Source organism: Prinia subflava, chromosome 1 (assembly GCF_021018805.1).
Source record: "Prinia subflava isolate CZ2003 ecotype Zambia chromosome 1, Cam_Psub_1.2, whole genome shotgun sequence".
NCBI classification, from domain to species: Eukaryota; Metazoa; Chordata; class Aves; order Passeriformes; family Cisticolidae; genus Prinia; species Prinia subflava.
The window spans coordinates 30,556,453-30,572,041 of record NC_086247.1 but is presented as its reverse complement, the minus strand read 5'-3'; the positions used below and the strand labels follow the sequence as shown (position 1 = coordinate 30,572,041).

At 39.1% G+C, this 15,589-nt stretch overlaps 1 protein-coding gene across 2 annotated transcripts in view; it reads left to right on the top strand.

The window, feature by feature from the left end:
- ZFHX4 (zinc finger homeobox 4) overlaps nt 1-15,589 on the top strand; it is a 151,826-nt gene that overhangs the window by 132,141 nt on the left and 4,096 nt on the right. For both annotated transcript variants that reach the window (XM_063392221.1, XM_063392214.1), the window contains exons 6-10: nt 625-758; nt 915-1,115; nt 3,263-3,380; nt 4,204-9,600; nt 15,478-15,589. The exon at nt 15,478-15,589 is cut by the window's right edge and continues 4,096 nt beyond it. In XM_063392221.1, coding sequence (XP_063248291.1) covers nt 625-758; nt 915-1,115; nt 3,263-3,380; nt 4,204-9,600; nt 15,478-15,589 — 5,962 coding nt within the window. The remainder of the gene's footprint in view (nt 1-624; nt 759-914; nt 1,116-3,262; nt 3,381-4,203; nt 9,601-15,477) is intronic.

The following is a 15,589-nucleotide window of genomic DNA, read 5'->3' as shown; positions in this document are numbered from 1 at the left end:
TTCTGGTTTTGATCACAAATGCCAGACTATAAAAATTCACAGTGTAAACATCTAAAGCAATCCCAAATGACTGATCTTTGTATATAATTAATATTAAGTTAGCTCTGAAATCCTATTCTCTACAGTATTTCTTTTAAAGCCTCGCTATATTTAGCTTCAGAATAGTAACCAGGCAGGAGTTATCAAAACAGCACAATAATCATATTGCTCAGACAATTTAGAAAAGAGAGAGGGTAATTAAACAGCAGCAAATTAATTATTTTGGAAAACAGGCTTTTTAAAGCAAAAGCTGATTTGTTTTAATGTAATACACAAATTCATACTGAGCTGCTAAAGAAAGAACATTATTGATTAATCTTTAAAGGAAACCTAGGGTTATCTAAACAGTAGAGAAGAGTCCATTTTTAAATGTATTTATAGAGTCTAGAGGATAAAAGTGTATTTTCACCTTTGTGCTTACCAGACTTGTTTTATTCAACTTTATTTTTTCTCAGTGTTTAAAAAACAAGCAAACAAAAAGAAGACCCTCAAAGACGATACAGATCTTTGAAGTCTCAGCCTTTTTGTAAACCAGGATATTTTTAAGTCTAAAACATATTCTCAAAAATTATGTTTTCAAAACAGGAATAGTCACACCAGAGAAGGAACCAAAAGCGAACACTGTGGTAGGGGCACAACAGCTTCTTCTGGCAAAAGAAGAGGATGGTGCAGCTAAAAAATCAAAGCCTCCAGAGGACAATAAATTTTGTCATGAGCAGGTAAAAGGAAATGTAACAATTTAATTGCATTCTAGAACTCTTTTTCAAATAACTCAAGAATGAAACAGAGATGATATGCTGTTAAAATAGCTATATCAGCAAGTTATAAAAAGCACGTTGACTAATAGCCTGCATCTTAACTTGATTTTTTTTCAGTTCTATCAATGTCCTTATTGTAACTACAATGGTAGGGACCCAAATCGTATCCAGATGCATGTCCTGTCACAGCATTCAATGCAACCTGTCATCTGCTGCCCCCTCTGCCAAGATGTCCTCAGCAACAAAATGCATCTCCAGCTTCATTTGACCCATCTGCACAGTGTGTCCCCCGACTGTGTGGAGAAACTGCTCATGACAGTAAGTGCTCCAGATACTGATGCACATGCTACACAGACATACCTGGGCCTTGTGGGTAATGTATTTGTTCTGGCATAGAATTCAGGTAGCCTGAGAAGAGAAGTGGGTCAAGACTCTAAGGTTCTCTTGTCAGCTCATCCAGTGACTGCTGTCCCTTGGGAAAAATGGCTGAAGGTGGATTTCACAGATGCAAAAGGACTGTGGTTCCTCATTGACATTAACCTTGGAAAAGTTAAGCCAGTCCATGTTTCTAGGTGCATACCTGAAAATTTGGTCTAGTAATCTCCGGGTCTCAGAAGTATTGTGACTTCTGTTTGTAATGTAATAGGAACTTCCTGAAGAATGTAGTTCCCAAACATAGAAGGATTCCTGTACCTGTACCTCTACTGTACATTACATGACATGAAATTCACTGTAAAATAGCAGTTCAAATACCCACTCAAAGCAATGTCATTAAAAACGCTATCAGATCTCATACATATTTGTTATTACAGCATAAATTCAGTTAGAAAACAGACTTCCTAAGACAAAATGGCTCTGGTTGTCTTGCCTTCTTAAACAGAAATGTACTTGGAAATCTCAGAGATCCAACTCTTTAAGCATTTACTTCTGTGTCCATAGATGACTCCTTCATTTATATGGGTGAGGTTATAGATCTACCACCTCATTCCCAACTAAAGTGGCAAAAATACTAGAAAGAATTGAGACCTCTTGACTGAAGGTCTTGAGTTCATGGTGTGTAGAGCTGATGAGCAAATATACACTTGGGGAACTTCTTTTCTTTTCCTTGGTTTTCTATTAATTACAGCTCTGACAGACCATGTGATTTTGGCCCACTGGAAGGAAAATGCAGTGGAAATTTAACTTTCACAGACCCTTTAAGCAAAACGGAAAAATATGGAAAATCTCCCCCTCCATACTGAGCAGCACTGGCTTTCTTCTCAAGTTCTTCATGATTCCCTCTATGCTGATAATGAAGCAATTTTGAAATCTTTCTTCATCAGGTGCTGGGGAGTTGTCCCAATGTTTCTGAGAGGGGAAAAACCTCCATGTTTCCCAGAGAAAAGATTGTAAAATAATTCATAATTGAAATTGTCATAATTGCTAACAGTAATATGCTCTGTCCATAACTGAACCTTCTAACAACAAAATAAATACTATTTATGCAAATTTTTCTTCTCTGGGACATTGTCTACATAGTTTTTTTTAAAAGACCTTCCCTCCCAAGTAAACTCAAAGTCATTAGTCCTATGAGAGGATGCTATTAATGCCATGTTTAAATCACAAATGTACTAAACCCACATGGGGTTTTTAAAGAATATTTTTTCCAAGAGGCAACTTGTGTGTGTGTATGTGTGTATATATATGTGTGTGTGATTCTTATGTAACCAGTGTTAGAGGAACAAAAGATGTTTCTACTCATAGTGAATGTAGCTTCCATTATTTATTTACAACTCAAAAATCTCTTCTGTGGATGATCTTTTTACCTCTGTATGAAGAGAGTTCTCAGTTAAAGAAGAGGAGCTGCAACACAGTCTGAACTGATTTACCCAAGGTTCTTTAGACAGAAAGCATAATACAACAAATAAAGCAATCTGAAGAAGATACATAAGAAATTGAAGTCAAGAAAGAGAAAAAATCTAATTTTTAATAGAAATAAGTTGTTACTTCCCTATTGAAATAAACATCATTTTCTTTCAAAGATCATGGAATGTCCAGCATTTCTGTAAAAAAATGCAGGTAAAGAAAAGTGGAAATACCCGCAGTGAAAGACTGGTGTCCATATCATAACATGATCTCTTGTCTTTGAAGTATATCCTAGGAGAATTCCCCTGATAAATCCAATGACCCTGGCAAAGTCAGCAAAACCTTCTTTGTGGTGGTACTGAGACCAATGAAATATTGAGTGCGTGTACTTCTATAGCATGCCCTTAGTATGGTTTCTTTTGAGTAGATTCTCTGCCAAGGGACACACTATGCTCTGAATTAAGGTCTGTCAGAAACCATAATCATGGACTGAATCAGAATCTTGATTTCTGACAGTCAACCAGATATGGTGGATCTTTTGAATTATCATTTCATACTGTTGAATAGTATTAAATAGTGGGACTTTTTCTGTAATAATACCATATTCTTGGTTTTCAAAGGTTCCTGTACCAGATGTCATGGTGCCCAATAGTATGCTATTGCCAGCAGCTGCTTCAGAGAAATCTGAACGTGACACACCTGCAACCATTACAGCTGAGGGATCTGCAAAATATCCAGGTATGCAAGAAAAAGCCAGACATGTAAAAGATAGGTGTGGGCAATTTAGAAATAAAACTACTTGTTACTTAGTAAAGGGAATCTTTTTTTGGCTTGCTTATAGCCACAGAGATAAAAAGATAAATGTAGCAAGGGGTCTGAATTTGGCTGAGCTAATAGAATGCACATGTGTGCCAGACTCTTAGCTTTTGGTGGAGGTAAAATCAAACAGCAGTGCCTAGCCACTTTGAGGGCAAGATCCTCCTTTTTAACCAGCAAATAAGACCCAGTCCCAGAAGACAGTGGTGCTTTCAACCATCAATGGGGAATGTTAGGTAAGTGATTTTGTCTTCATTTCCAATAGCAAGTTTCTGATCCTGGATACTTACTGTACCATGCACTGGGAAGTTTTGCTAGTTATCACAGCATGCTCCTCCCTCTCCTCTCAGACCACTATCTTCCTCTTTCTAGTCCTCTGGCCTACCTATTTTCCCCATTTTTCTACTCTTTCCCTCTTTCCTACTCATTATTTCCTTTTCTTCTTTGGTGCTCCCATTGTACCAATAAACTCCTACCTGCTGGCAAAGAAAAATCCTGTGCCACTGCTCAGCCAGATGCCACTGCCAGTCTGATCATTGTATATGAGTTTTACTCCTTTTTTAAAAACCCCTGTTTGTCCTGCCTGCTTTATTTTCTGGTACAAGGATGGTAGTTATATTTTGCTAAGCTGACATGTGGCATAATAGGTGCCTTTTTTTGATTTCTGATGAAAAAATAAATTAAAATGAATACTGTGTGCTTCCTCTTCTACTTGTGTAAAAGACACTTCACTTTCTTTAACTAGGTGAAAGTCCTGTGGATGAGAAAAGTACCCCTGGGATCGATGAATCAAAAACTGGAATGGAAATTAAGACTGAGGAACAGAAACCACCTAAGGAATCTACTGAAACACCAGATTGGAATAAGAGCAGCAGTAAAGATACAAAGACCACTGACTCTATGGCAGACCAACTAAATGATCAGCAGAAGAAGCAACAGCTCTCTGTTTCTGACCGCCATGTCTATAAGTACCGTTGTAACCATTGTAGCTTGGCTTTTAAGACTATGCAGAAGCTTCAGATACATTCCCAGTACCACGCTATTCGGGCGGCTACCATGTGTAGCCTTTGCCAACGCAGCTTCCGTACATTCCAGGCTTTAAAAAAACACTTGGAAGCAGGCCACCCTGAACTCAATGAAGCTGAACTTCAGCAGCTGTGTGCATCTTTACCTGTCAATGGTGAACTGTGGGCAGAAAGCGAAAGTATGGCACAAGACGATCATGCACTAGAACAGGAAATAGAAAGAGATTATGAGATGGACCAGGAAGGTAAAGCAAGTCCTGTAGGAAGTGACAGTAGCTCTATTCCAGATGATACGGGCTCGGAACCAAAGCGGACCTTACCTTTCAGAAAAGGGCCAAATTTTACTATGGAAAAATTTCTAGATCCATCTCGCCCATATAAGTGTACAGTGTGTAAAGAGTCTTTCACTCAAAAGAACATTCTCTTGGTCCACTATAACTCAGTGTCCCATCTGCATAAACTCAAAAAGGTTTTGCAGGAAGCCTCAAGTCCTGTCCCTCAAGAAACCAACAGCAGCACTGACAACAAACCCTACAAGTGCAGCATTTGTAATGTTGCATATAGCCAAAGTTCTACATTGGAAATCCATATGAGATCTGTGCTCCATCAGACAAAGGCAAGGGCTGCAAAACTAGAACCAAGTGGTAATATAAGTAGCGGAAATAGTGTAGCAGGGAATGTTAATAGCCCCAGCCAAGGAATGCTAGAATCTATGAGCTTACCAGCAGTTAACAGCAAAGAAACACATTTAGATGCCAAAGAAATAAATAAAAAGCAAGCTTCTGAATTAATTTCTGCTCAGCCTACACATCACCCACCCCAGTCACCAGCACAACTTCAAATGCAACTACAGCACGAACTGCAACAACAAGCTGCGTTCTTTCAACCGCAGTTTCTAAACCCAGCTTTTTTGCCTCACTTCCCAATGACACCAGAAGCACTGCTCCAGTTTCAACAGCCTCAGTTCCTTTTCCCATTCTATATACCTGGGACAGAATTTAGCTTAAGCCCAGATCTGGGTTTGCCTGGTTCTGCCACTTTTGGTATGCCTGGAATGGCTGGTATGACAGGTTCACTGCTTGAAGATTTGAAGCAGCAGATACAAACTCAGCACCATGTTGGACAAACCCAGCTACAGATACTGCAGCAACAGGCTCAACAGTATCAGTCCACCCAACCCCAACTTCAGTCCCAAAAGCAGCAGCAGCAAAGTAGTAAGCTGATGAAAGCAGAACAAAATACCTTAGTAAGTACAGACTGCCAGCTGATAAAGGATATGCCATCATATAAGGAGTCAGAAGAAGTTTCTGAAAAACACGAGAAGCCAAAGCAAGAATTCATTAACGAGAATGAAGGATTAAAAGAAAACAAAGATATGAAGAAGCCAAAATCCTCAGAACCAGCCATCCCACCACCCAGAATAGCTTCTGGAGCAAGGGGAAATGCAGCCAAGGCTTTGTTGGAGAACTTTGGGTTTGAGTTAGTTATCCAATACAATGAGAACAGACAAAAAGTGCAGAAAAAAAGCAAGACTGGGGATGGTGAAAACACAGACAAACTGGAGTGTGGAACCTGCAGTAAGCTTTTTTCCAACATTCTGATTTTGAAGAGTCATCAAGAACATGTGCATGGACATTTTTTTCCATATGGAGCATTAGAAAAATTTGCCCGACAGTACAGGGAGGCGTATGACAAACTTTATCCAATTACTCCATCTTCTCCAGAAACACCACCACCTCCGCCACCACCTCCTCCACCACCACCTCCTCCTCCTCCTCCAACTCCTTCTCAGCCTTCTTCAGCTGGAGCTGGAAAAATTCAAAACACAACTCCCACACCTTTGCAGGCTCCACCACCTACACCTCCACCACCGCCTCCTCCACCACCACCTCCACCTCCTCCACCACCACCACCGTCAGCCCCACCTCAAGTCCAGCTTCCCGTGTCACTTGATCTCCCACTCTTCCCTCCAATCATGATGCAGCCAGTGCAACATCCTGCACTGCCTCCTCAGCTTGCCCTCCAGCTGCCACCAATGGACACTTTATCTGCCGATCTTACCCAGCTTTGCCAGCAGCAGCTGGGATTAGACCCCAATTTCCTGCGGCACTCTCAGTTCAAGCGTCCCCGTACAAGAATCACAGATGACCAGTTAAAAATCTTGCGGGCTTATTTTGATATTAACAATTCTCCAAGTGAAGAGCAGATCCAAGAAATGGCTGAGAAATCTGGTCTTTCACAGAAAGTTATCAAGCACTGGTTTCGAAATACGCTGTTTAAAGAACGACAGAGAAATAAGGATTCTCCATATAATTTCAGCAATCCTCCTATAACAGTATTGGAAGATATCAGAATAGATCCTCAACCTTCAGCTGTAGAACCTTACAAGTCTGATGCGTCTTTCAGCAAGAGGTCATCCAGGACTCGGTTTACTGACTACCAGCTTCGTGTCCTCCAAGACTTCTTTGACACAAATGCTTATCCAAAGGATGATGAAATTGAACAGCTTTCAACTGTACTTAACCTACCTACTCGAGTTATTGTCGTATGGTTTCAAAATGCACGACAAAAAGCTCGCAAAAGTTACGAGAATCAAGCTGAAACTAAAGACAATGAGAAAAGGGAACTGACCAATGAGCGTTATATCCGAACCAGTAACATGCAGTATCAGTGCAAAAAGTGCAGTGTGGTTTTTCCCAGGATCTTTGATTTAATTACACACCAGAAAAAGCAGTGTTATAAAGACGAAGATGATGATGCTCAAGATGAAAGCCAAACTGAAGACTCTATGGATGCCTCTGATCAAACAATGTATAAGAACTGTACAGCTTCTGGCCAAAATGACTCGTCAAAAAACCTGACAGTCACAGCAGCAAGCTCTGGCTCTGGTTCTAATACTCCTTTGATTCCATCACCCAAACCAGAACCTGAGAAGGCTTCTCCAAAACCAGAATCCACAGAAAAACCAAAACAAAATGAAACCACCTCTAAGCAATCAGATACAACTTCCCAAAGCACCAAACCAGTACAGTCTACTCCAGTAACATCTTCTGACCCTCAGCCCTTAGCTTCTCAACCACCACAACAAAAGCAATCCCAGATTGTAGGGAGACCTCCTTCTGCATCACAAAACACTCCTGTTCCTTCCAGTCCTTTGCCAATTTCAATGACTTCTCTACAGAACAGTCTACCTCCTCAGTTATTACAGTATCAGTGTGATCAGTGTACAGTTGCCTTTCCAACTCTAGAACTTTGGCAAGAGCACCAGCACATGCATTTCCTAGCAGCCCAAAACCAATTTCTTCACTCACAGTTTTTAGAAAGACCAATGGATATGCCCTACATGATATTTGACCCAAATAATCCTTTGATGACGGGACAATTACTGAACAGTTCTCTTGCTCAGATGCCACCACAAACTGGCTCATCACATACAGCACACCCTGCTACAGTTTCTGGTTCCCTGAAACGGAAACTAGACGATAAAGAAGACAATAACTGTAGTGAGAAGGAGGGAGGAAACAGTGGAGAAGATCAACATCGTGATAAGCGTTTAAGAACTACAATTACTCCAGAGCAGCTGGAAATACTCTACGAAAAGTACCTGCTGGATTCCAATCCCACCAGAAAGATGTTAGATCATATTGCACGTGAAGTGGGACTGAAAAAGAGAGTTGTACAAGTCTGGTTTCAGAACACGAGAGCCCGAGAAAGAAAGGGACAATTCCGTGCAGTGGGTCCAGCCCAGTCCCATAAAAGATGTCCTTTTTGTCGAGCTCTGTTTAAAGCAAAATCTGCTTTAGAAAGTCACATCCGCTCTCGACATTGGAATGAAGGAAAACAGGCTGGCTATAGTTTACCTCCGAGTCCTTTGATATCAAATGAAGATGGAGGAGAAAGTCCACAAAAGTACATATTTTTTGATTACCCATCACTGTCATTAGCAAAAACTGAATTATCAAGCGAAAATGAATTAGCCTCCACTGTATCAACCCCTGTTAGCAAAACTGCAGAAATGTCACCGAAGAACCTTTTAAGTCCTTCTTCTTTTAAAGCAGAGTCTAGTGAGGATATAGAAAATTTGAATGCCCCTCCTGCTGACTCTGGATATGATCAAAACAAGACTGACTTTGATGAGACTTCATCAATTAATACAGCAATTAGTGACGCCACAACAGGGGATGAGGGGAACAATGAAATGGAAAGCACAACTGGCAGTTCAGGGGATGCAAAACCTGCATCACCCCCCAAAGAACCAAAACCTCTTGTGAATGACACGCTACCAAAAGCAGCAACTACACCTACAAATGAGAATACCGATGATAAATTTCTCTTTTCCCTAACAAGCCCTTCAATACACTTCAGTGAAAAAGATGGCGACCATGACCAAAGTTACTATATTACCGATGACCCTGATGATAATGCCGATCGCAGTGAAACTTCAAGCATAGCTGATCCAAGTTCACCTAACCCATTTGGAGCTAGCAATCCCTTTAAATCCAAAAACAGTGATCGGCCAGGCCACAAACGTTTCCGAACACAAATGAGTAACCTTCAGCTTAAAGTTCTCAAGGCTTGCTTTAGTGACTACCGGACTCCAACCATGCAGGAATGTGAAATGCTAGGGAACGAGATTGGTCTGCCCAAACGTGTGGTTCAGGTCTGGTTTCAGAATGCCCGGGCTAAAGAAAAGAAATTCAAAATTAACATAGGGAAGCCATTCATGATAAATCAGACTGGACCTGATGGGACAAAGCCAGAATGTTCTCTGTGTGGCGTGAAATATTCTGCACGTTTGTCCATAAGAGATCATATCTTTTCCAAACAACATATAACAAAAGTGAGAGAAACTGTGGGAAGTCAGCTAGACCGGGAGAAAGATTATTTAGCTCCTACAACAGTTAGACAGCTGATGGCACAGCAAGAATTGGATCGCATAAAGAAGGCTACTGATGTGCTAGGATTAACAGTACAGCAGCCAGGCATGATGGACAGCAGTTCTCTTCATGGTATCAGTTTGCCAGCAGCTTATCCAGGACTCCCTGGCCTTCCTCCTGTTCTTCTGCCTGGAATGAATGGTCCATCCTCCTTACCTGGATTTCCACAAAGTTCAAACAGTAAGTCTATAAGGGGATGATTTTCTCATTTTATTAATTTGATCATCTTGCACAGTCACCATCCCCTTCTAAGAGAAAGCATATTATACATTCATATCATGCTTGTTAGACTGGTGTGAATAGCTAAAATGTACTCCTATGGGGTATACTCAGAGCATTTCTCCACTGATGCTGTAGCCTGGATGATCTATCTGACTTCTCTAATAAGAAGAAGAGAAATGTTTTTAGCCAATACTAGGTTTTCTAACAAAAGCAATAGAAATATATAATTGTCTGTTATATAATATACTTACTTGTTTGTTTTGAATGATACTTTTTTAGTCAAAACATGGGTTAGAATTTTGTGTAAATTTTTGTATGCAAATATTTAATGTAATATTTCATTAAGCACAAAATATTATTACACTGTCAGTTCATCAGGCAACTGGTTCATCCCTAAGACCACTCCAAACTGTTGTTTAATCCAGAATAAATATTTAATATAAATGCTGCCCAGGACCCTCTATTATATTTCTGAATAACTGCCTGCTAAAATAAAAAAAGGATTTGTTGAAGGTGTAAAGGCAGTTTCAGCTGTAATCCAAATTCCAGTTTATAAAGTAGTTGTACTACTTCATTTGGGCTTACACTTTTAACAGAGCACCTAACTCATTTTACTGACAGTTCTGACTCTCATGTGACTCTGAGTTTTGCTCATATTGGAAAGCATTCCCTCTTCCAATAAGTTTCACTGATATTAAGGAACCAAGTTTTCTGCAGCAGGATTGTTTTAGTCCTCAAAGAATGAACCTAATGTATTTCTTGAATTAGGCTCCGGTTTTGCAGTCTAGGTTCATTGTGACTGCAGCCTTGTAGACTGAAGCTCTCACAGTCATCTTCTAATTTTGCATATTCATATCAAATATGTGCACAGAAGAGCTAGGAAGCTGGTTAAGACCCCTCACCTCATTTTATCCAGTAATCCCACTTGCTGTTGATCTCTAAAGTTTGCTTGAGAAAGCAACACACTTTGGCAAGTAAAATAAAGGTTTAATCACCAGTGTTATTAGGCATACTGAGACAGTAGCAATGTCTTCTCTACTTCTCTACCCAGGTCTTCTTTGATTGATGGTGATCATGTTATTGTTTCCCTAAGTGGTGGTCAAAGCATCTTGTTTTTCTCTTCATTGGATCAGAGAGGCTTTCCTTCCACAATGGAGTCTCTGGCTGAGTGCCCTCTGGCTTTTGTCAAGCAGTTATTGGCACAGAGATTGCATATAAAGGAAATATAAAGTTGCTATATTTCCTTCTTAATGGCATACAGTGTCCTGGTCCTGAAATGGCTGGTTGTTGTTCATTAAAATTATAGATATGGTTTCTCTATATAACTTTGCTAAATAGCTTTGTCTAGGTTGACCTTCAAGTAAAAAGGACTTTAGAAAACTCAGTCTTTGTCTATATTGCTCAGAGAAATTTACTTGGATATATATTCTTTTAGTTCAGTACCAGGAAGTTCCTATGCAATGTGTGTCTGGGGATTGGTCATGGACCCACCCTCTCAGCTGTGCTCAGGAGTTGTTTAGGAGGAGGCTAGTTGGCCTAGACCAAAACAGTACCTGTAACCACTCTTTCTGTTTAAATTTACAAAAGATTTACTCTCAGTTTCTGGGAAATCCTCCCTGGTACTCTTGAACTCACTGGTATCAATGTAGCCTCAAAGTCTGTAAATTCTCCTGCTAATAATACAAAAGGCATTATTACAGGCCAACTGTTCCATAACAATTCCATATTTAGATTTTCTAATTTCCACCAAATATCTCTTCTTTGATATCATGCACAGTGCATTGCCAGTTGAGATGGATTTTTACCCTCTTTCATCTTTCATTTTCTTAAGGTTAATTAGCCCATTGTGGGCAAAGCCCACTGGGTAAACCAGCTACTGGAATCTTGTTGTTAACTTCCCCTTCTGCCATATGCTAAACAGCCCCTACATCCCCCTTTTGTTGCCTGGCAAATACTTGCATACATAAATCTCCATTCCCTAATGATACATAATGGAGCAGTGATAGTGAGGGGAAAGAAAAAAAAAAAGAGAGAGATTATTTTAATCATTCATCATAGAAAAACTGTAATGTACTTAGATGTGCTCCAGTATATGCTCAACACCAGTATTTTCTGCACCTAATTAACCCATTTCTATTTTCTTCTCTACCCTGCTCTGATAGCTCACATTCATATTTGATGCTAAAAGTCGTTTAAGAAGTATCTTTTTTGGAAGCAAGCTTCCAAGCAAGCTTTTCCTTGGCTGTGTGCGTATTTTCAGCAAGCAGGACAATTGCTCTGCATCGTTCTTTGCATGAAGGATTTGCTGAAGCCCCCTGATGACTCACCATCTTACAGTTCAAGTCTACTTGTGAATTCCTCTCCAAACATGTCATTTCTTCTCTCTAGGACCCAAATCCAAAAATGAACTTCCAAAGAAGCCTCCCTGGGTTCCCTTATATTGGAGTATTTACTTGTTTTTACTGATGCTTACAGGATTGATAAGTGGTTTTCCTATAGCAAAGCCCATCCATTCTGTCCTGCGTATTTGTTTAAGGGACAGTGTTAACATTAGTAAGATCTTCAATTTGAAAGAATGTATTTACTCAGACAGGGAACTGTTGAAACCTAATTATAAACATCATACATAAAATTCTCCTTAGCGATTCGCTAACATCATAGTTTAAATTTTCCTTTGTGATTTGCTTTCCTCATGCTAGACAGAGAAATAACACTGATTAGTTTCACTGGTTAATAGAGGTTTATAAGGGATTTCTCTTTCATGTTTGACCATCCAGTATTTTTTATTGATTTCCAAAATACAGAAAACCCAGCTAAATTGTGCAAACTAACATGCTTTTTTTAAATGCAATATTTGCTTTTACAAAAGGTTTGAAATTAAACATATGAAAATATTGCTAATTCACAAAAGATGGAGTGATTAAAATCACAGTTTATTTTATATTCTTTATATAGTGCTTAAACTAAATTATTAGTTGTGAATATTATTTAATTTCACAAAGATGGCTTCATCTCTGAATAGAAGGGTATATTTACTTTAAGTTCTGTTATTTTGTTCTTAAACAAATGGTTTTTAATGTCAGAATTATTGTGTGGTTCTGAGATTATGTGTCACAATCCTCTCACCTATGGGATACATTTTTCTAGATAATGTAATTTTACCATTTTATAGGCATCAAATGCTGAGCAAGGTCTGAAAATTATTGCAGTGTTTGCTCAGCATAATTTCCTAATAAGGAGTTACTTGGTGGAATTCTAATTCATACAGAATTTTAGTTCCACTTCATCTTTGTTCTTCAATCTTCTTCTTATTTTCTAGGTGACTGTAGATGGAAGAGTTCACCTGCTGTTTCCAGCTGTTCTTAAAATTCACATTCTCTTTTTTCTTAGCTTTGTGTTTTGCCTATGATCCCTTGCAGAAAGCCAGTGCTTCATCTTCCTTCTAGCTATTGATACTGGCTCTAGGAACCTTTTAATGTTATCATCATTAGCATAGGTTCTTTGCACATCACTTAAGTCTGGGCTACCTTGAAGATTCACAGCAGCTTTTTCCAAGAATGCACACATCACTGGGTAATATGTACTTAGTGGGTTTTGAAATCTTACCAAGAGAGAAATTTGATTCAGCAGCAATGGTTTTCGTTAGTGCATTAAATTCTGTTCTCTGTTTGCTTTTGGCCCATTGGTAGCAGTTTATGTTTATATTTTTAGCCCTTCAGTTCCTCCAAGTGAAAGAGAAGTCTCTCCTCTTAGTCACTCAAAAGAGTTAGCAGAATCAGAATGTTTGTTCATGATCAGTACATTTTCTATCTCTCATGTCTGTAAATAGAGCATTCGTTTCATCAGTTATTTTCATTTAGGTTTGGAAACACTCATTTCACATTTACCTTCCAATAAAACAAGTGGATTGCACCGTTCTAAAGCAATTTGTCTGGATATTTCACTGAATTATGTGTATTTCAACTAAATTCCGAAGAATATCTGGAAAATGGAATATATCTCTCCTGTTCTAGGCATCATCACTGTGATTAGACTGAAGACATCAAAATCTAAAAAGGTTGAAGAGGTTAAGAATAAAATGAAATCAGAAAAATCCTAAGTAGGTGGCAAGCCCAAATAACTATGACAAAGCTGAGGCAAGAGTTCACATTAACTGCATCATTTTTTTTTTCCACCTACACTATTTATCATTTCATATGTTTTCAGCAGGTTCTACACACAATTGCCTGTTACTTCCTATTGGAAACATAGGGGCAGATAATAGCATCTTCAATGTTGTTGTGCACTAACTCTGGCAATTACCCACTTTTTAATTATAGCTGCTGTGACTTGTTTCACTGTACTATCTAATTCATGCTCACAATGCATTTTAACTCCTTAGTGTTCCCCTACCATTACACAGGACTAATGACACAGTGACAAACAGTAAATGGCCTCTTTGTTAAATCTGATAATTATTCTCTTTGAATCCTAATTGCTTGATTTTTAAGTAATGCTAAGCACCTGGATATTGATGATTTAAACATTATTCTTGTTCACTCCATTAGTGCTTCCTTGTGGCTAATACCTATCTAACCTCCATTACAGAGCCTGCATTTATTGTTCTCTTATCCATGCTGTAGTAGACCGTTCCTGACATAACTTCACTTTTACAGTTGTGTGTGCATGACACACTTTGTGTGCTCTTTTCTCTAGTAAACTGACTTTCCTGAGAAAACGACAATGGGTGTAATGTGCAGCCTCTTACAGTCAGTCGCCTTTTCTACCCTGTGCTATCATTTAATTTTCTGGCCAACTATACATCTCACAGAAGTTGCTTTTTAAATAGACTGTTACAAGCCACTGCACTATATCTGGTACTTGAAACAGAGAAAAGATTTCTTCCACTGAGTTATGAGACATCCTTCTTGTGTGTATGCACCCTCCAGACAGAACCAGTCCATCCTTAGGTTGCTTTCTCTAATGAGGTGGAGGACGTCATGCCTGCGTGCTTCAAGTAAACCAAGAACACAGCGTTCCTGTGTTAAAGTACTTTAGTGCTCTTACGCTTATTTCCCAGCAAAGACTGCATTGACCTGATTGTTGTGGTAAAGAAAAGCTCAACTCTCAAAAATGAAAATGTAAGCTGTGTGGTGTCCCAGTAATGAATAGCATTGACCTGATTGCTGTTAGTTTTTTGAATGGTCATTTCCTGTTGATATTTACTTACCTAAACATCTTTCTTTATTATTATTGCATTTCCCCCCAGCAATTTGGATAAAGATTCCTTTTTATTTGAGATCTAATTACTTGTAGTGAGCACCATAATTACCAGGTTTCTTAGGTGAAGGATGTGTGGGTTATATCATCCCAGAGGCATGATAAAAATTAGTTAAAATGAACAACAAAGTAGAGATCTCTCAAAGTATCAATTAGAGGGAAGCACTCTCACTGTGCTTAATGCTTCTTTTCTAATAATCTACTACCAAGCCTACAGAAGAAAATTAACAAAAAAAAGGAGGATGTTATTTCTACAGGTATAAATCTGATCCTGCCAATGGAGCTGGCTGACTTCAGCTGCCTTTGTAGGACTGTCATATAGGGAGAGGTTCATGTTTGGCACCCGTGCTGGTAAAATCAGGATTATGAAGTGAGTGAGAGCTGTTGGGTTTTGCTGTAGATTAGATCTACTCTATTAATTTAAAGCTGTAAGATGCACAGAAATGTACTAAAAGCCATTTTTAAATGCGGTTTACTCATGCCATAGATAATTCCAGAACACGTGAGAAATGCTGAATATTACAAGACGTATTTTGCCTTGTGCATTGATGACAGTCATATTTTTGTTGTTTTCAGCTTTAACATCTCCTGGTGCAGGCATGCTTGGGTTTCCTACTTCAGCTACTTCGTCTCCTGCCCTGTCTCTCAGCAGTGCCCCCTCCAAACCTTTGCTGCAGACTCCACCACC